The following is a 20,823-nucleotide window of genomic DNA, read 5'->3' on the forward strand; positions in this document are numbered from 1 at the left end:
TTACAGTACTTTAAATATTCACGAGGGGAGCCTGGGTGGCTCAGTCGGGTAAGCGACCAGCTTCGGCTCAGGTCATGATCTCGTGGTCTGTGGGTTGGAGCCCCGCGTCGGGCTCTGTGCTGACAGCTCAGAGCCTGGAGCCTGTTTCAGATTCTGTATCTCCTCCTCTGACCCTCCCCCATTCATGCTCTCTCTCAGTCTCAAAAATAAACGTTAAAAAATTTTTTTAATCTAAAAAATACTAATGATAAATTCTATGTTTTTACTGGGCCACAGAATATGAATCCCGCTGTGGGAGGGACAGGATGAAATGAGTGGCCCCAACATTTGTGAAATGAACATGCACAGGGAAGGAAGGATTCTCAAACCCGGGCCCCCTTCAGGCTCCTGCACACATCACCAATCTTGTGGAGAAGGGGAACAGGGAGATAGGATCAGGGAGGAGAATATTTAGCAAAATTTCTACAGTAGAGAAATAAAACTATCACTTACATTATCTTTAATTTCTTCAGAAGGGAGAGCGGCGACTAAAAATAAAACAGTAACAAGAACAAGAGGTTTTCTGAATTGTCTGTTTAACAAGAGATATTTTATGGATTTTTTTATTGGCTGAGAGAAATAAGATTGTGTCTCTTCATCTGATGAATTCTGTCAAGGAGCTAAAATTTTTTAATGCCTACGTATATTCTGGTGCATGAGAAAAATGCCGCTGAACCGATTTTCAAGTACAAACCTTACTCTGACGATGAGCTTCGTGCCATTTCTAACCTCCCTCAACCTTCAAATAATTTTCACTGAAAACAGAAAAATATTCAAAGACCCAGTGCTTGTTCTGCCACCACCCTCCAGGCTAGAGTGAAAACTTATTAAATGGTATGAAGCAGTCGATTATCAAGGAGTGAGCTTGCCTGGCAGCATGTGTGAGAAAGGGCCAGGAAGAGATGGATGCTGCCCTCAAAATTATGTCAAGATGCTTACTCACAGTGACAAGTTACATTTAAGTGTCACATTTAATGCTTTCAAAATACCACTGACGCAAGGGCAAGCCCCAGATTTTGAAACCAAAAGTGAGGGTCACAAAAAGGATAAAGCATGTGGTAGCATTCTTGACCGCCTAGAAATGAAAACCATATCCTTTTTTAATGTGCTCAGGAGGAGCGCTATTGAAAAGACGCAGGGAATAAGGTATTAATTATATTCTCTTCCAGCCCAGCCTACACTCAGCCACCAAGCAACCGCCCATTTAAGTGAAAGAAGTCTTATGCCCTGGGAATCCACTTTCCCCTACAGGGCCCTGCGCTCCTAAAGGGCCAGGACCACATCACACCCATGTCTAGGGGCTCCTGCCTAGCAGTTTGACTGCCTTTTGTAGGAATTGCATTGTTTTCATTCAGTTAAGCCCTTGAAGCACTTCTACAAGAACTTAGCCTGCTGTTTCTAAGTATTTAAAAAGCAGGGTGGAAAAAAAAAGTTTAAAAAAAAAGTTACAGAGAGGGAAGGAGGCAAACCATAAGAGACTCTTAAATACTGAGAATAAACTGAGGGCTGATGGGGTGGGGGTGGGGGTGGGGGGAAGTGGGTGATGGGCATTGAGGAGGGCACCTGTAGGGATGAGCACTGGGTGTTGTATGGAAACCAACTTGACAATAAATTTCATATTAAAATAGACAGCAGGGCGGTGGTAGACAGAAGTAGCAATAAGGGGTGGGGAAATACAAATATTTACGTATACATGCAAATCTTTCTTTTTTAATTGGAGAGGGTGGAGAGAATTAGGAACAGAAATAAGCAAATGCAATCATTTAGCTTAGATAAGGACGAAAATTTTATACATACACAAGAAAGTAGAGAAAAATAAACCAACAATTACTTTCTATGAGTAGGGCACAAAGTCCTGTGTTAAGGCCCTATGGGGAGAAAGAAAGTCCCTTTTCTCAAGGAACCAACACCCTTCTCCAGGTGAAGAAACAATAGGAGAAAAATCAAACAACAATGCAAGAGTTTAGCACTTTTTCAACACAACACAAGCAATTCTTTCAGAAGGCGGAGTGCATGATTAATTGCCAAATTAATGGTGCAAACAAGTTCAGAGGAAGAAAGAAAACATTCTAAAAGCTGAATGTGAGCTGGACGTTAAACAATGGGGAGGAATGGTGTGGCTAGGGAGGAAATCAAAATGTAGAGATGGTCTGATCAGAAACTTGAAGGAAGAAAAGATAATTTAGGATGTGCCTAAATGGAAGAACAATTAAGCTGGCAGAGGAAAAACTTCAAAAATCCAGTAGATAGCGATCAAAAGACAGTCTGAGGTCATTTCTTAAGAGAGTCCTGAACGCCCGGCTAACAAGTGACTTGAAAAGGCCATGTTCTGCCCTGCTCCTGTGAATCCCTGCTGTCATCAAGTTGAACCAAACTAACCACTCACACTCTTCCCACTTAGTAGATACAAGTTACTGAACAGAATTATCAACTTAATTAACTCCTTTTTTAAACTAAAGGTATAATTGGACAGACAGAGACCTTCACCTGGACCCATGTTGTTAGGATTTTATGTTGTACATAGTATGTGCCAATTAAATAGTTCCCAGCTCCTGGGGCGCCGGGGTGGCTCAGTCGGTTAAGCGTCTGACTTCAGCTCATCAGGTCACAATCTCACAGCTTGTAGGTTTGAGCCCCCACGTTGGGTTCTGTGCTGACAGCTCAGACCCTGGAGCCTGCTTTGGATTCTGTGTCTCCCTCTCTCTGCCCTTCCCTCACTCACGCTCTGTCTCTCTCTCTCAAATATAAACATTAAAAAAAAATTAAAAATAAATTAAAAATAAACAGTTCTGAGTTCCTAATCCATATTTAAATCTAACACTTTAATGGGAGCGTATGTAAGGCCACAACTTCTAGATCCTCCAGAGGTATGCAGACGGTTAAAACTATTTAATGGGGCACCCTGGGTAACTCAGTGGGTTGAGAATCCAGCTTGTGATTTTGGCTCAGGTCATGCATGATCTCATGGTTCCTGGGATCAAGCCCCACATTGGGCTCCACGCTGACCACATGAAGTCTGCTTGGGATTCTCTCCCCCTCCACCCCGCCTATATGCCCTCCTCCCCCCCAAAATAAACGTTTTGTTGTTGTTGTTTTTAAACTAATAAACCTAGTTAAGGGTCAGTGCTAGAGGTCTGAAAGAACCACCTTGAAGAGTGAAAGCAGAACAAGCAATCAAGTAAATAAATAAAAACCACTCAAAAGCAATGATAATCAAATTGGATTTCTGAGACCAGTACTCTACAAAAGACAAGACGACCTTGACACATTCTACTTTCTGGTAAATACTTTTATCATCAGAACGTTGACGAAAAGAGCCTACATTCTGATCGCCTTATTCATAGCACTAAGGAAAAAATGGTACTGGCATTTGTGTGTGGGCAGAAACAATGCCCTCGATTCTCAGACTAAATCAACACGTGGGAACAACTTTCAGATGCCAGAGGAAAATGTGAGCAACTCTAACCCAGAATGCACATTCACTCTTGCTCCCAAAGTCTTGCAGGGACTCTCACATTTATTTTCAGACTTAAAAAAATACGTAGACTTATCAGCTGTAGTAAAACTAGCTCAATCAGAGAAACAGAGGAAGCAAGTATTTTCATTTTTACTTTGCTATCTGAGAACAGAAGAAAAAAGAGGAAGTGACTGCCCCAAGACATCCAGAGTCAAAAGAAAAGGAAACATAGGTCTCCTGACTTTATATCCACAACTTCAACTAAACCTTACTGTACTTTTTTCTTACAGGAGAGAGCCCCGGTGTTTTCACACATGGAGTATAAATGACGAATGGCAATTGTCACATGAGTCATATAGCTGATTCTCTGCAACAAGCATGCACAGTCCAGGAGACTCCCTAAAATTCTTCCCATTCAAATTCTGGTACCAAAGGAGCTTGTCACATACCATTAAATATCCCAATAAGATAAAAACAGACGTACCGAAGGATAGAAATTATAGTGTTTTATTAAAAAATATAATCCTCCAAGTTTTCAAAAAAAATACTTGAGATCCTTTATTACCAATTGATAGTAAAATTTTATAATTATTACTATAAAATGAAAGTGTAATTTTCACTAAATACAATGAAAAAATACCTCACACAAAGATTTGGAACAAATGCACACAGACAGACTAGGCCTTGGGTCAAAATTAATGCATGATTTAGCAATAAGCCTATTGTTACATAAGCCAAAAATAACATTAATTAAAGTCAAGCCACTTCTATATTATTTTTTTTTCAGTTAACTACAATCATTCTCTAAAACTTCCCTCTTATCCAATATTTATGCTCACAAATATTATGTGTGAGGCATTTTTATCCGCTTATTAACAATATATATTCACTTTCCTCAAAAGAATGCGGACTCCAAAGACAATAATTAGTTTCTGCAAACGGTGTTGCCTTGGCTCCCTGAGCATCTATTCATTTAATTCCTGAGGTTCAAGAAAGAATGGTCCCGGATGGCATATAGGAGGAAAAAATGTGGAAACAAGAGGCCATAAAATGAACAGAACAAGGAATACAGGACAGAGATGGAGATATGGCGATCTTTCTATCAATTTTAAGGAAGTAATCTGAGGAACAGTTCATGTTAGGACACCAAACAAACAATATCTCCAAGAATTATCTTTAAGAAAAATTATTCAGGTAATACAGTAACATTTGTATGAAATGGCTTAAGAGGGGTGCTTTTTTTGACTAAAGGTACTGACAGGCACAAACGGGAAACCTTTCCCAGTGCTCTAATCACACTGATGAAATCATTTCTATAAAAACCACTGATGTGCCTCTTTAAAACTGTAGTGAATAAAAAGTTCCCCCTAAACTATTGCAGCCACACAGCTACCTACTATGTTCTGAAATCTAAATAGCATTCTTGCTAGGTCCTATGTCCCAATAACTTTACAACCTCTGCCAGCTCATTTTGCTCTACAGATCAGTTTTAATCTTCTCATCCTGGCATGTGAACGCCTTCTAGAACATCATCTTACTCTGTAAGGTCTCTATAAGCTAGGTCATTCCAACTTCTCCAGAGCCCTGAAAAGGCCATGCTTCCCTCTACTGTTGCTGGTGCCCTAAAGCGAAGACATTCAGGCTCTCTTCAGTGGGAATGCTATCATCTAAAGTTCAAGTTGAAAATTAGACACATGGACATACAAAACAAAAACAAAGGGCATCTAAAAAGTCATGACAGACATCATCTTTAATGACAGTCAACAGACGGAAACAAATCTAATCTCCCAAACTAAATTAAGTGAAAGTATTTATTTCCCACATTGTATTTATCTTCCTTGAGTGCTTGCAAGTACATGAATAGCTATGGTTTCCCACAACACACTTCCCCAAGTAGTCCTTAGACACCGATTTCCGGTACAGAGCTATAGAACTCCAGATAAGCAGCATCAGCACATCACCCAATCTGTCTAAGGTCAATGCTGGAACGGGAAACATGAGAGCACTCAAATCATGTGACGGCTGTCCTCTGGGCTCTGCTCCCAAAGAGGAAATACAGCAGGTCTGATGAGTATCAGACCCATACTAATGACACTAGGCAAGCAACCAGAGAACCGAAATGGGAAAAACTGAATAAAAGAGAGTTAGCCAAGATAGGTAATACAACCTATAACATTTACGTGGTTATAAGAGCTATTACGAAAATGATGAATTACGGCCTGTGGTCAAATAGAAGTCACTGCCTAGACAGAATTCTAGTGATCTGCTGGTACATTAAAACCTGCTATGGGATCACATCACGATAGCCTCCTCTGATTTCATTCTGCTTTGTACTTGAAAGGAGAAAACAGTTTGTTCAACACATATATGCTACACATTTCAAATTTGTCTATTGTCCTCCAAAGTTCATTTTTAATGATATATGAATTAATCATTTATTAACTGAAAAGCCAATCTATCTGTATATTAATATAGTCATAAAAATAAAAGACTCCTATGCTTTTGCAACCAATTGAAGTCAAAGTGAATTAAACTTTGGTAATCGCAAACTTTGCTGCATTTAACTTTGCATTCTTTCTCAACTCTGCTTCAAGCAACAGGACTTCATTCCCCATGAGTAGCAAAGTCCCAGAAGAGGGAATAGCCATACAGATAAGAATGTTATTTTGTACCATTCCAAAATGAGATCTGACAACAAATGAGTGCTAAACAGATGGAATAAAGGGGGCAGGCACAGTGATTAATACTAGACTTCATTACGTGTGTCTATAAAACACTTAAATATCATTCCTAAAAGAGCATCAATAAACAAAGAAAAATACCAGACAACCCAAAATTAGATGACAGGATATGACCACACACACAGATCATACAAAACAGCTAGCATAAACTCACCAGTTAAAAGAATTCGCAAATGGGATTAAAAAACGTCTCCTCAAAAAAAAAAAAAAAAAAAAAAAAAAAACCACACAATGTCTAAAAACAAAGAAATGAGAAAAGATAGTCCAGGCAAATCCTAACCAAAATAAAGCCAGTACAGTAATATTAATGTCAAAATAAATTTGAAGGTACTGTATGATGGTAAAAAGGGGGACAAAATTCCAAGAATATTTAATTTAGCACATGTTGCCATATAATAATCTAGCCTCAAATTTTATAAAGCATAAACTTACAGAAATATCAAGAGAAATTATCAAATCAACAATTACAGGAAGAGATCTCAACACACCTCTCATATTAGTTGATAAATGAAGCAGTTAAACAATTAACAGAGACATAAACAATATGAGCCACATAACTAATAAGACTGATCCAAAGGACAGATCTGAACACCTGTGCCAACAAGGAGAGAATATACTTTCCCAAACTCAAAAAGAACTATTACAAAAACTGACTATAGATTAGCTTGCAAAATAAGTCTTAACAAACGTAACAGATCCCACAAGACATGCACAACATATATTCACAACACACACATGCTCTGGAAATTCAAAACCACATTTATAAAAGCTTCAGTGGTCAAAAATGACCCATTTAACAGGACGCAAAAATATTAAGCACTGAACGGCAATGAAAAGCCCTATACTCAAAACTTGTGGACTCAACGAGAGATACTTGAAGGGAAAGCTAGAGCCATGAAAGCCTATATTTATTTGATACCCAAGAAATCAGAAGAAAAACAGGCTAATCACAAAAGAAAAACTAAAGAGCAAAAGGGAAAAAATGTTACAAAAAAAGTAACATAGAAACAATAAAACCCAGTTGTTTCTTTGAAAAAAAAATCAAAATGGTTAGCTCTATAGGAAGAATGAGGGGGGGGGAGAAAAGGCAAGTAACTATAGAAATGAAAATGGAATGAAAATCAAGTGCACACGACGAGAATACTATGACAAACGTCATGCCAAGAGATTTGTCAAATTAGAGGACATGGAGAGTTTCCTCTGAAAGTATGAATTACTACAACTAACTCAAGAAAAAACAGAAACAAGCTATTAGTATAAGGAAACTGAATCAGTGATTCAAAAAACAAAACAAAAGAACAAAAAAACAAACCCACTCTCCAACCCTACTCTTTTCACCAGGCCAAGACAGTTTTAAAGGCAAGTTTTACCAGATCTCCCAAGAACAGATAACGCCTAATTTATCTAAACTTTTCCAGAGAATGTTAAAAGGGAAGCAACTTTATGAGGCTGGTATGTAACCTGGTTAATAAAATTTCACAAAGCTGATAAAAGGAAATAAAATATATTATATGCAAAAACCCTAGATTAAAAAATATGAAATGAATGTCAAATCATCACGAACAAGTAGGGACAATGTGGAAAAATTCAATTCAGGGCTTACTAGCTGGAATTTATTTTTAATTCTTTTTAACGTTTATTTATTTTTGAGACAGAGAGAGACAGGGCATGAACGGGGGAGGGTCAGAGAAGAGAGGGAGACACAGAATCCGAAACAGGCTCCAGGCTCTGAGCTGTTAGCACAGAGCCCGACACGGGGCTCAAACTCAAAGACCGCAAGATCATGACCCGAGCCGAAGTTGGACACTTAACCAACTGAGCCACCCAGGCACCCCCTGGCTAGAATTTAAATTGGCACCACCGCTTTGGAGATCACTTTGGCAGGATCTGGGAAAACAGAGGAAGCAAAATTGCAATCAACCAACAGAGCAATTCCACTATGGTCTACCCTGAAGAAACTCTCGCACAAGGAAACAAGGCAAGGTGTAGGATTGTGATCACTGAAGCAATGGCTGTTATACTACGTAAAGAAATTGAGCCTCAGCACAGGAATGGATAGACTGGTTTAGTCATCCAAAGAAAACTACACAGCAGCTGAAAGTGAACAAAGTAGATTTACATGCGGTAAAAAGAGATGTACTGAGCAAGAGAGATGCGAACGAGACTTCAGCAAGGTTTTGGGTCTTAAAAAAAAAATCTGAAACGCATGGCATAATAGGAACATCTGAGTAAAATTTTTATGGGGAATATACAGCTGTCAATTCTCTTCTAGATTTTGGTAGTTTTTTACATACATGGTGACTTTAAAAGATAGAGAACAGAAATAGATTTAAACCATAGAGCACATTGGTAAACCCTGAGGTTTGGTCATATAAAGAGCTTCAGAGATAGCAAGGACCTTCTGAATTACCTAAGCAACCTTATATTCCATAGATGAAGCCAGCTTCCGGACCTCAGTCTGGCCCAGAGAGCTTCAATAAATGGTTCAAAGTCACATAACAAGTTATCAAGTTGGTTCTCAAATTTTAGACTCCCTAACTTCTAGCACACGTAGGAGAAACAAGGAGCATGGAGTCAAACGTAATTGAGTCAAGTTCACAGCGTCATTGTATTATTTTCTTTACTGTACCCACCCTACCTGAGACACACAGTTTATCAGTCTCCCTCTAACCCTCCGAGCTCTCTCTCAAAGCTGTAAGGATTTTTAATTCTCTTTTGCCACTCCTGTTCTTGAAATAAATGAAATCTCTAAACAATTATAACTAAAATGAGTAAAACAGATGAAGTAAAATAAAGGACCATGAATTATTCATCTTTGCACCCTCCGTACCTTGTATTCTAATACAGGTTTAAATATATAATAAAATACTGTTCAACTAGATAGGTCTATTTCACCAAGCTGAATCCTTTCATTATAGTTAAAGTGTAACTTCTATTTTTAGTAAGAATGTGAAGAATTAGGAAAAAATAATTTTAATATTTAATAAGCGAGAAGACCAAAGCAAAGACTATTCTATAGAGACCATATTTTAAATGAACAAAAGGGGTCCCACTTACTGCTTTGTCCACGTGTAACAAATCAAACAGGGTAGTTTGGTGGTCAGGTTCACAATGTCCAGAGTCAAACTGCCAGGTCTGGAATTCTGGCTCACCCACTAATTGGCATGAAACTTTGAGCAAGTTACTTAAACTCTCCAAGCCTTCCATTCCCCACTGTAACAACGGGAACACCCATAATAATACCTACCTCATATAGATTCTTACAAGTGTTATGTGAAATAGTCCATTCGAAGCTTTTGACACAGTTGTTCAGTGCATATCAGCTATTTGCACATGTTCTTGTAAATAAAGTAACTTAGCTATGAAAAGTAACAAGCTCTAACGGAATTATAAGGTACTAGATGCTTTAAAAAAATTATATTGGTGGGGCACCTGGGTGGATCAGTAGGTTAAGCATTCTACTTTGGCTCAGGTCATGATCTCACAGTTCGTGAGTTCGAGGCCCTTGTCAGGCTCTGTGCTGACAGCTCTGGGCCTGGAGCCTGCTTCGAGTTGTTTCCCTCTCTCTCTCTGCCTCTGCCCCATTCATACCCTTTCTCTCTCTCTCTCTCTCTCTCTCTCTCTCTCTCTCTCTCTCTCAAAAATAAACATTAAAAAAATATTTTTGTTTTAATTATATTGGTTTTGGTCACATCCATGCTAATAAATTATATGCTTTACAAATCATGAGTGTTGTTTAATTAAATGAAACTGAATAAATGAGCTCAATCTTAAATCGTTAGACTCAGGATAAAAAAAACTTAGGGGTAAAGTTCTGAAATTAACATGACTCTGAAATACCAACCTAGCTGGTTTCTCAAGTGAAACCCTTACAGAAAAAGGTAACATTCAAACTATTTAATACCCATTCTGAACAAACACCAGCCAATGCACACGACCAGTGCAAACTAGCAGAACATTGGCCCTGATTCCGCACCCCCCACCCCCTTAGGGTCAGGAAATATTGTTTGTCATGGAAATGACCCTCTCCTGTTCTTATTTTTTAAAGCACAACTGACAAACTAGCTTATAGAGACACAAAAATATATACACTGTGCCAGCCCACAAGTGAGGGCAAACTGTGCCTTCTGTGTTCACCCTACACATCAAGACAGCCATCCAACCAGCACCCCATCTCACCTCCAGGTCACAGCTGTACTCAGTGCCATCTAGGAGGGTCACTTTACACTGGACAGTTTTGGTCTTCTTGGTGGCTTTCTGAGAAGCCTTCTCTGACTTTAGCTCATTGGTCTGCACTTCCTTGGTCTCCCTTTTTGCTTCTTCTGATTTGTCTTCCTGTATTTCTTTAGCCTTCTCTTCTCTCTCCTTACTTACTTCATCAGCAGGCTGTTGACAAAAAAATGTACGTTCATACTAAAGTTAACCAATTTGCAGAAGACAAAGTATTGGAAGGAAAATCTTCAGTAGGAATTGTGATTGTTATAAACACTGTCAACCTACAATGTTAAAAGACTTCAAAATTTTGCTAGAAAAGATATTCCCCATATCTCCCTCCCCCTTCCTCCATTTTCTCATTTTGCCAGTTTGGTAACATCAGCATTAAATGAGTAGAAGAAACTACATCCTGGCAACTAAAACTTAAAATATTATTTCAAATAATAAAATTTCCAATTATAATAGCATAGTATGGCAAAGCCTAGGTTCATTAGGCAACCAAAATGTTCACACATACAAATCTATTTCTTCCTACTTCCTGAACACTCCCATACATCAAATCAAAGAGGTAAAAAATCCACACTATTTAAAAAGGACAGGCGGAGGCGCCTGGGTGGCTCAGTCGGTTAAGCGTCCTACTTCAGCTCAGGTCATGATCTCACAGTTCGTGAGTTCGAGCCCCGCGTCGGGCTCTGTGCTGACAGCTCAGAGCCTGCTTCGGATTCTATGTCTCCCTCTCTCTCTGTTCGTCCCCTGCTTGCACTCTGTCTCTCAAAAATAAAGATCAAAAAAAAAATTTTTTTTAAAGGACAGGTCGTTGGATTCTAAGTATCTGTTTAACCTAAACAGTAAGAAACATGGATTTTTTTTTTTTTATAGTTTGCATATAGAGTCAATTTTTTTGCCTTATTATTTGGGCAAGTTTTTAAAAAGAAGTAACAAGAAGGCTGTAGCAGACCACTCCAAGACCCATATTCCAGATACAATAAGCCAAAGTAGTATCTGCATAGAAAAAATCTCAAAATGACTCAAAAGAAATCCTTTTTGTCATGTGGCTAGAACATCAAGCTTTAGGCGCGCCTGGGTGGCTCAGTCAGTTAAATGTCCAACTTTGGCTCGGGTCATGATCTCCCAGTTTGTGAGTTTGCCCCACATTGGGCTCTGCACTGACAGTGTGGAGCCTGCTTGGGATTCTCTCCCCCCACCCCCCTCGAAAATACACGTATTTGAAAAAAAAAAAAAAAAAAGAACATGAACCTTTAATTCCCAAACACTTCTCAAACATACCTGTGCCGCAGGACCGCTCACTGGTTTCTCTTCCTTGACATCAACTTTAATCTCCTGTTGTTTCCTCTGAGCGGTTTCTTCGGCATCACCCTTGGCCTGCCTCTCTCCTTCAGGAAGAGATTCTTCTTTATCTAAAATCTCCTCAGCAACAGCTTGGGTAGGCTCTTTTTTATCTCCTCCATCTTTGGCCACTACTAAGGTATAGGACTTTTGTTTCTTAAGCCATGGGGGTATGAATCGAGAAATTCCCCTGCTCTCCGATGGATCCTTCTCTCTCTTCTGGCGGTGTGGACTACTTTGGCTTTCAGCTGTAGGAGATGACTGGGAACCTTTTTCCTCCTCTGGATCGGAGGACTGATTCTGCTGATTTTCTGCTACTTCTTTCGTTTTCTCCTTGGTTGTATCTGTGTCTGCTCCTAATTGTTCAGGTTCTTTCTTCACTTCAGAAGTGGAGCCTACTTCAGTGGTCATGGTTACAGCTTATGCTGTAAACAAAACAAAACCACAAAAATGCTATTTTACAAACTCTCTCAGTTTTAGTTTGGAGGGAAGGAACAGGGTACAGAAGAGTGGGAAGGGAAATGGCAAAGAGATGATAGAAAATGTGTAGGGAAAGACGGTTCATAAGCACAAAAGAAAAACGGAGATTGCTACTCTTAGAATTCTCTATCAGAATCAAAGAACCAAAGGTAGCATCACAATGGAATTAACGGATTCTGTACTGATAGAACTTAAAATCATGAAGAGCTTAGGTGATTACTTTTATTAAGTTTCATCTAGCCATAAAAAACTTACCCCAAAAAACCCCGCCATTTTTTAAGGAAAATTTCTTTTCTCTATACTTTGTATGCCTTATTCTATCACACAATAATGTTACTGATACTGTTAGTAAGTATGGAGACAAATTTCACTGCAATTTCCACACAGTGAAACCAAAATGATGGGTATTATAAAGATGAATTTTAAATGTGGAGTGCTTAATAGTGAGAAAATTAGATCTGGAAAAAAAAAAACTGTATCTTTTTTGCCCACAATTAAACCCCATAATTCACCAGCATTATTTCAGTGCAGGAGTTAGTTTTCTGAGAAAAGTACTCAAACTATGATCAAAAAGTCTAACCCTCTGTCCCACCCAAACGCAAACATAGTCTTCCTTATAGATGCAATTACAAGTATCTAGGGGCCCTTAATCTGAACCAAATGAAGACATTATAGAGGTGGGGAGGGGAAATGCATCGAACAATTGACCCTATCACAACTAACGAAAACAAAATTGAAATGAAGTGTGAAAGTAACTACTTGTCTCAATTTCACACGAGCAAAGAGGGATTTTTTAAAATAAAGCTCCCCCGCTGATATATTAAAAACAAACAAACAAACAAAAAAAAAAAAAACAGGCAGAGCAGAGATAGCACACTCTCTCCTCTGTTGCCAATGTTCAAAGGCCTGGGAACCCTGGCCAGTAGGAAATTTTCCAGCTATCTTCAAAAGTAGTACAAACCTTGACTAGTTCAAAAAAATAAAACACACTTGCTCTTTTTTTTTTTTTTTTTTAATTTTTTTTCTTTCAAGTTTATTTATTTTTGGGACAGAGAGAGACAGAGCATGAACGGGGGAGGGGCAGAGAGAGAGGGAGACACAGAATCGGAAACAGGCTCCAGGCTCCGAGCCATCAGCCCAGAGTCTGACGCGGGGCTCGAACTCACGGACCGCGAGATCGTGACCTGGCTGAAGTCAGACGCTTAACCGACTGCGCCACCCAGGCGCCCCGCACTTGCTCTTTTTTAAGCTTTAGTGAGATATACTTCACATACCACAAAATTTACCCATTTAAATTGCTTAGTTAATGGTTTTGAATTCATTCACAAGATTGTGCAACCATCACCACTATCTAATTCTAGAATATTTTCATCATCCTGAAAAGGAACTTTCTACCCATTAACGTTTTGTCTCTGCTGTCCCCTCCCCCTGCCCCCAGCCCCTGGCAATTACTTTCAATCCATATGGATTTGCCTATTCTAGACATTTCAAATAGACGGAATTACACATGTGGCATTTTCACTGGACATAATGCTTTCAAGGTTCACCCATACTGTAGCATGTATCAGTACTACACTTGTTTATTAAAATATTCTTCACCCTCTTTTGCCAATCATATATCTGATAAGAGTCTAGTATCCAAAATATATCAAGAACCCTTACAATTCAACAGAATGAATGATGAATGAATGAATGAATGCAAAGAATTTTAAGTAGACATTTCTCCAAAGAAAACATACAAATGGCCAGTAAGCACTTGAAATGCTGCTCAACATCATCAGTCATTAGGGAAATGAAACCCAAACCACCATCAGATACCACTTCATATGCACTAAAAGATGGCTCTTATCAAAAAGACAGAGAGTAACAAGTACTAGTGAGAATGTGGAAAATTTTAAATTCTCAACCCTGGTGGCAAAGAAAGTAAAATGGTGCATTCACTTTGGAAAACCGTTTGTCAGTTTCTCAAAAGTTAAAGTTACCACAGGACCTAGCGATTCCATTCCTACATGTATATATATATACCCAAGAGAAATGAAAACAGATGTCCACAGGAAAACTTGTAAACGAATCTTCAGAACAGCCTTATCCGTAATAGTCAGAAAACAGAAACTCAAATTTCTAGCAACTGATGAATGGATAAACAAGATGGGTGTGTCTGTGCAATATTTTTTTTTTTTCAACATTTATTTATTTTTGGGACAGAGAGAGACAGAGCATGAACGGGGGAGGGGCAGAGAGAGAGGGAGATACAAAATCGGAAACAGGCTCCAGGCTCCGAGCCATCAGCCCAGAGCCCGACGCGGGGCTCGAACTCACGGACCGCGAGATCGTGACCTGGCTGAAGTCGGACGCTCAACCGACTGCGCCATCCAGGCGCCCCTGTCTGTGCAATATTAACTCCTAAAAAGGAATGAAGTGCTAATGTATGCTGCCACACACAAACCTTGAAAACATTATTCTAAGTGAAAAAAATACAAAAGGTTACATGGTATGTGATCTGCTTCTACGAAATTTCCAGAATACGCAAACCCACAAAGAAGAAGTAGATTAGTGGTTGTAAAGGGCTGGAAGATAGAATAGAGAGCAACTGCTAATGAGTACAGGGTTTCCTTTGGGGGTAATGAAAATGTTCTGGAATTAGACAGTGGTGATGGTTGTACAGCCTTGTGAATACACACAAAACCATTGCATTGTAAGCTTTAAAAGGGTGATATCTCGGGCCCCAAGGTAGCTCAGTTGGTTGAGCATCTGGCTCTTGATTTTGGCTCAGGTCATGATCCCAGGGTTGTGGGATCCAGCCCCACGCCGGGCTCCATGCTGTATGTGAAGCCTGCTTAAGATATTCTCTCTCTCTCTCTCTCTCTCAATGCCCCTCTCCAACTCGTTTGTGCCCTAAAATAAATAAAATGAAAAAATAATATAGTTTTTTAAAGGGTGATATCTCAATAATAAAAAAGTTTTTAAAAATGGTATTCCCTTCTAATAGGCAAGCATGAAAGCATTCAGTCAGCCTGACTATATTTAATGGGCCCCTACAATGTGCCAAGTACTGGGCACATGAATAAAGACTGCCTTCAAGAAGCTGAAGGAGGGGAGAAGGTGGTGTACAGATGAAGTGAAAAGCACACTGCTTAAAAAGCACAAGACAGATACTTAACCCAGATTAGGAGAAGAGGGTCACTAGGTAAGCCCTTCTACCAAAGTTGACATTTGAGTTTCTTTAAAATAATGAGCCCTCATTCAGGCAAGGGAGTCAGGATAGGCAGCATGTGCCAGGAACAGGGAAGTGTGGAACCAGGAGAATATTCCTCCTACAGGAAACCACAAGTACTGAACGGTAATACACTGTACAAGTTAAGTGGAAGCTTGTTATAGAGATAGGAGATGAGGAGGAAAGCGAATTAGCAGGGACAAAGTAGGAGCAGTAAGCAGGAGCCAGGACATAAAAGGTTTTGTGTATCCTGGTAAGAAAGGTCTTGAGGTTAATTTAAAGGCAGTCAGAAGTCATATAAGCGCTTTCCACAGAGGAGTAATGTAATCATACCCACATTTCAAATAGCCCAACCGGGCTTGTAAAGTACAGGATGAAAGATTGAAATAGACATCCAGAAGGCTGTCCAATAACCCACACACAAGACAATGATGGTCTGCACTAAGGTAGGAGCAGTGAGGCAAAGGACAAGAAATGAATCTAATGGTAAAGAGAGACAGACGACATGATGTGTCCACAATGAATAGAACAAGTCAAAGAGAGGAAAGGGTTGAGGAAAAGTCTCAGGTCATGGAAACTGGGGTGATGGTAGAACCACCCACTGAAACAGGGAGCACAAAGGAAAAGAGGGTCTGACGGAGACAAACTCTGTTTTGAATGCATCACAACTGACAAGTCTGTCTAGCTGAACACCTGCCATACAGGTCTTGAACGGAGACTGGATATGCACAAGAGATATGGATTTGGGAGTTGTCATCGTATGGGTGATAGTTAAAAGCACAAATGATACATACAGCCATCACCTAGAGAAAAAGTGTAGTTTTGTATTTAGAGGGTCCTGAAAAGAACTTTATCACTGCTCAACATTGCAGAGTCAGGCAGAAGGCAGGAGGTGAGAGAACTATATAATAAGACTAGGAGATGAGTGGAAATAAATGGAGGGCAATGCTACAAAGGAAGAATAGTTAAGTAACCATAACATTTTAATTTATAATTCTATCCATGTTTGAAAATTTGCACATATTAGTTCACTACCTCTATGCTGTATAAAAGCATAAAGTGTAGGTGTGTTAGTAAAATGTTTAACTACCATCTGCATTGGTCTCAGATCACCAAACTTAAACATCGTATTCTGTCAAACAAATATCTGTGATGAAGTAAACATCACAGATAAAACAGGCTGTAGCCAACATGGATGTATTGTAGAAAAATTATACCAATATTCCTGAAAATCAAAAACTGGTGATATTGAGCAAAACTAAACTATATGTTTTATGGAATTTTTGTACAGAAATCTTAGCTCAACGTAAACCAAAATGTACAAAATATTAAGGCATTGCCTTTATTTAGGAAGACATGAGCCAAGATCTGTTAAGTCATTCTAAAGCTAATATGATTACTGAACTTTCTCCTCCAAAGATCTGAGTTGAACGTTCAGGTAAACAGAATGCAGTTATTATTCACAAACCTAAGTGGGCTTCCCACCCCCCCTCAATTTATTTAAACTAAACAAACAAATTTCACCCATTTCTCTCATTCCCGCATCTGGCAACCACTGGTTGTTCTCTTTATCTATGAGCTTGGTTTCGTTGTTGTTGTTATTTAAATTGCACATACAAGAGAGATCTTAAGGTGTCTTTCTTTCTGTGACATTTAGTTTAGCATAATCCATCCATGCTATTGCAAACAGCAAGATTCCATTCTTGTTTACTGATGAATAATACTCTTGTGTGTGTGTGTGTGTGTGTGTGTGTGTGTGTGACAATTCTTTATCCATTCATCCATAAATGGAAATTTAGGCTGTTGTTTCTATATGCTGACTACGATAAATAATGCTACAGTGAACATGGTGTGTATACATCTTTTTGAGTTAGTGAGTTTTCATTTCTTTTGATAAATACCAAGAAACTGCTGGATCATATGGTAGTTAATTTTTTAATTTTCTGAGGAAACTCAATACAGTTTTTCTCTAGTGGCTGTACCACTATTAGGTATTTAAAATTCAGAATCATGTCTCCCAGTAAGACTCTTACATGAGTTTTTGAACTGGCCCCAAATAGCACAGAAAGTCTTTTTTCCTTCTTTAAACTACCATTTTCCATGTACCACTTAAATGGAGAATATTATTTATATTAATCATGCAATGACCCAAGTTGATTTTTAGTATATACTCTCTAATTACGTTTTGAGAGTTGAACCAATGCCCTGGTAAAAATTAAAATAAAAACGTCCCACCCTTGTCCAAGCTAATCAAGATAATTGGTAGCTCTCTAATTACTTTTGCTATGACAAATAATCTGGAGACCAATTAAGTAAAGTTGATTTTTGGTCAAAATATTTTAGAAGCAATGAGATATAAAACTCAAGTTTCCACTATTATGTTAGAAACATTAACATGTTTTTTTTATTTTTTTTTTTCAACGTTTATTTATTTTTGGGACAGAGAGAGACAGAGCATGAACGGGGGAGGGGCAGAGAGAGAGGAAGACACAGAATCAGAAACAGGCTCCAGGCTCTGAGCCATCAGCCCAGAGCCTGACGCGGGGCTCGAACCCACGGACCGCGAGATCGTGACCTGGCTGAAGTCGGACGCTTAACCGACTGCGCCACCCAGGCGCCCCTAACATTTTTATTTTAATCATAAGACCTGCCACTTACTGTGTCAGACATCATGCACCTAAATATCTGCTCTTTAAAGCATCCTACAGGGAAGATATGATCCCTGTTTGTAAGTCATAAAGAGTAAAAGTTATGTGACTTATCCAAGGCCACTGAACGGAGGACCACACAGCCGTGCATACCTGTTTTCACCTGTATTTCATAATGTAATCACAACTCCCCCTTTGAATGCTTTGAATGATTGAATTAACCAGGTCCTTTGGTGCAGTCCTCAGTCCTCAAAGAAAATTCGTATCAGTTTGTAGAAAGGACTACAGAATATGAATCTATTCTGCGATTTACTATAACTCGCTCTGGCCCTCCCCCAGTAAGAAATTTACAGATGAGTTCCCATCACATGGAAAGAAGACCATACTTGAAGGTCATTTTTGGCCATGTAATCACAATTGAGCTGATGAATGGAAATTAAAGACAAGGTGCTAACACAGAGACAGAGCACAGATAAACCACACCATTAAGCCTTACACAGTGGTTTTCCTCAACCACTACTGGATTCACGCTTTTAAGTTTTAAGAATCTCAGAGCTGTTCAGTGTTGCCCCTCCAAATGCAAGTTACAAGATCTTAAAACACAAACAAAAAAAACAGTGAACTGGCTAATTCTATAAAATTGTATTTGTAAATACTCAAAAATAAGGGTGGATATAATTATGTGTAAATAAGTACCTTCTTAAAATAGTTTCAGAGATAAACAAAAGCTCAAACCTAAACACTACCTTCTTTGTTGATAAAATGGCTTCTTGAACAAATTACCACCATCAAGAAAACATGATTATAGCACATCCATTCACCATAATTATCATGCCTGTGACTCTCAAGAGTTTCAAATGTGGATAAGCCTTTAAACTCCATCACCCACTAAAATGCAAACTTCTGCAGTAGAATGCAAGCCTTCACACTAACATGAAAGCCCCATAAGGGCTAGGCTCTTTCTACGTTACCCGCATCTAGACTGTCACAGAGAGGCACCTGATACATATTTACCGAATGAGTGCTGTGAAATCGTCCAGTCTAATACCCTCATTCCCTCTTATCAACAAGGAAACTGAGGCTCAGAAAGATCAGAGATTTGCCTGAGATCACAAAGCTAGACGGGAGAAGCCAAACCCAGAACTACGGTTTCCCAAACTCTAGCAATGCTCATTCCACTACCTTTCGTAAGTATAATTACAAATACCGAAAATCCATTATTTTTATTTAGCTATATAAGTTATATTAAATTAAATTAAAAAAAATAAAATTATTAAATTAAATCCATTCAGTTATACAACATACTAAGTAAAGACCTTTCTGCTTATAAGCAACCAAAAAGAATATTGCTGGGAACGGCCAGCCCATTAGACAAGCATGTGGTTTTGACACAATTACCATGTTGGCATACTCCATCTGGGTTGACAGAAGTGTTCACTATTGTAACAGCTCCATGAGAAAAAGTATGCATCACTTAACACGCAACCAAGCAGAAAACCATCAACAGAGGATCAGCACTGGTTAGGTACAAAGCTGTGTTATGCAAAACCACCTTTTTTTTGTTTTGTATTTTTTTTTTTTTTTTAACTTTTAAAAAGGGCGGTCAATTCCCAGGAGCTGTCTCTATCACCAGGCTAAACAACCTACCATACGATGCAGAACATCGTGCTACAGAAGACACTGGTCCCTAAGCGGAGTACTACAACCAGCAAAGCAAAGCAGATACACAACTCTAGACACTCCTATGAAGAACTTCAAGTAAGGGGTTCAAGCTAACTATCGGGTATAGAGGTTTCCTTAAAACCTCACGAAAACCAGTGCTACTCTAAGAGCCCTCACTGTTAACAAAATCCCTGTACAGAGAATGGGGTAGGTGCTGCCAGCTGAGCGGCCCTCCCCCTCTGCAGAGATGAGAGCAATCGGCAGTCTTTGATTTCTACCAACAAAGTTCAATCCATTACTTAGGACACTCCAGATTTAACAAAATGGAAAAGGATGCATTTCTAAACTTCAAAATGGTGGCAAGGGAATCAAGAGGCGCTTTCCTGTGAACTTTGAGAAAGAAAACAAATTGTGCAACAAATAACTATTAAACTTCTATAATATTGGCCATGTGTGCACCGTTTCAATTTTGTCACTTTCTAGGTCTGACAAAACTGGTTTTCATCCGTGGTGGTGACTGGGCAGAGGATATGCAGAACAATTTTCTGGCTTATGTTCATGTCCCTACACAGCCCTATAGCCCAAGAAGAAGTCTTTTAATACCCAACTACCTTCCCTAAAAGCACAAAATGTGAGAAAAAGACAAAACAGCAACCTCAATATAGAAATGACTCAGCGGCCACCTAAATAGGAAATAATGAAAGCAGTGCTTCTTAAATCTGTACAGCAAGTAAAAGGAGGCGAAGAGGGAAAAGGAGGAAGACGAAAGGGAGGAAAAATGAAAAGTATCTGGAGAGGGAAAGGAATGACAAAAACAGGACGACTTAGAGCAGACTGCATGTAATTCCTCTCTTGTAGGTTGATTTTTCTTAAGTGTCAGGTGTATAGACACCTATACCCCATATTCAAATAAGTGTCACCACATTCCAAAGGGATGATCTGTTAGTTTAAATTATCTATATGGGGAGGATAAATGAGTTATTTTTTTAAACAATCCAATGCTACCCACCCTAGTTACCT

The 20,823-nt window shown here is 39.0% G+C and overlaps 1 protein-coding gene across 25 annotated transcripts in view; it reads right to left on the reverse strand.

The window, feature by feature from the left end:
• Positions 1–20,823, reverse strand: part of EPB41L2 (erythrocyte membrane protein band 4.1 like 2) — a 221,547-nt gene that overhangs the window by 108,168 nt on the left and 92,556 nt on the right. For 24 of the 25 annotated variants that reach the window (XM_086707835.1, XM_086707848.1, XM_086707847.1 and 21 more), the window contains 2 exons: positions 11,740–12,224; positions 10,417–10,623 (listed from right to left, as the gene is read on the reverse strand). In XM_086707835.1, the coding sequence (XP_086563961.1) occupies positions 10,417–10,623; positions 11,740–12,210 (678 nt within the window). In that variant the 5' untranslated portion in view covers positions 12,211–12,224. Of the gene's footprint in view, positions 1–10,416; positions 10,624–11,739; positions 12,225–20,823 lie in introns of those variants that run through there. The other variant, XM_086707849.1, reaches the window with a different exon arrangement.

This window comes from Puma concolor, chromosome B2 (assembly GCF_028749965.1).
Source record: "Puma concolor isolate L17-30 chromosome B2, mPumCon1.1.hap2, whole genome shotgun sequence".
Lineage (NCBI taxonomy): Eukaryota > Metazoa > Chordata > Mammalia > Carnivora > Felidae > Puma > Puma concolor.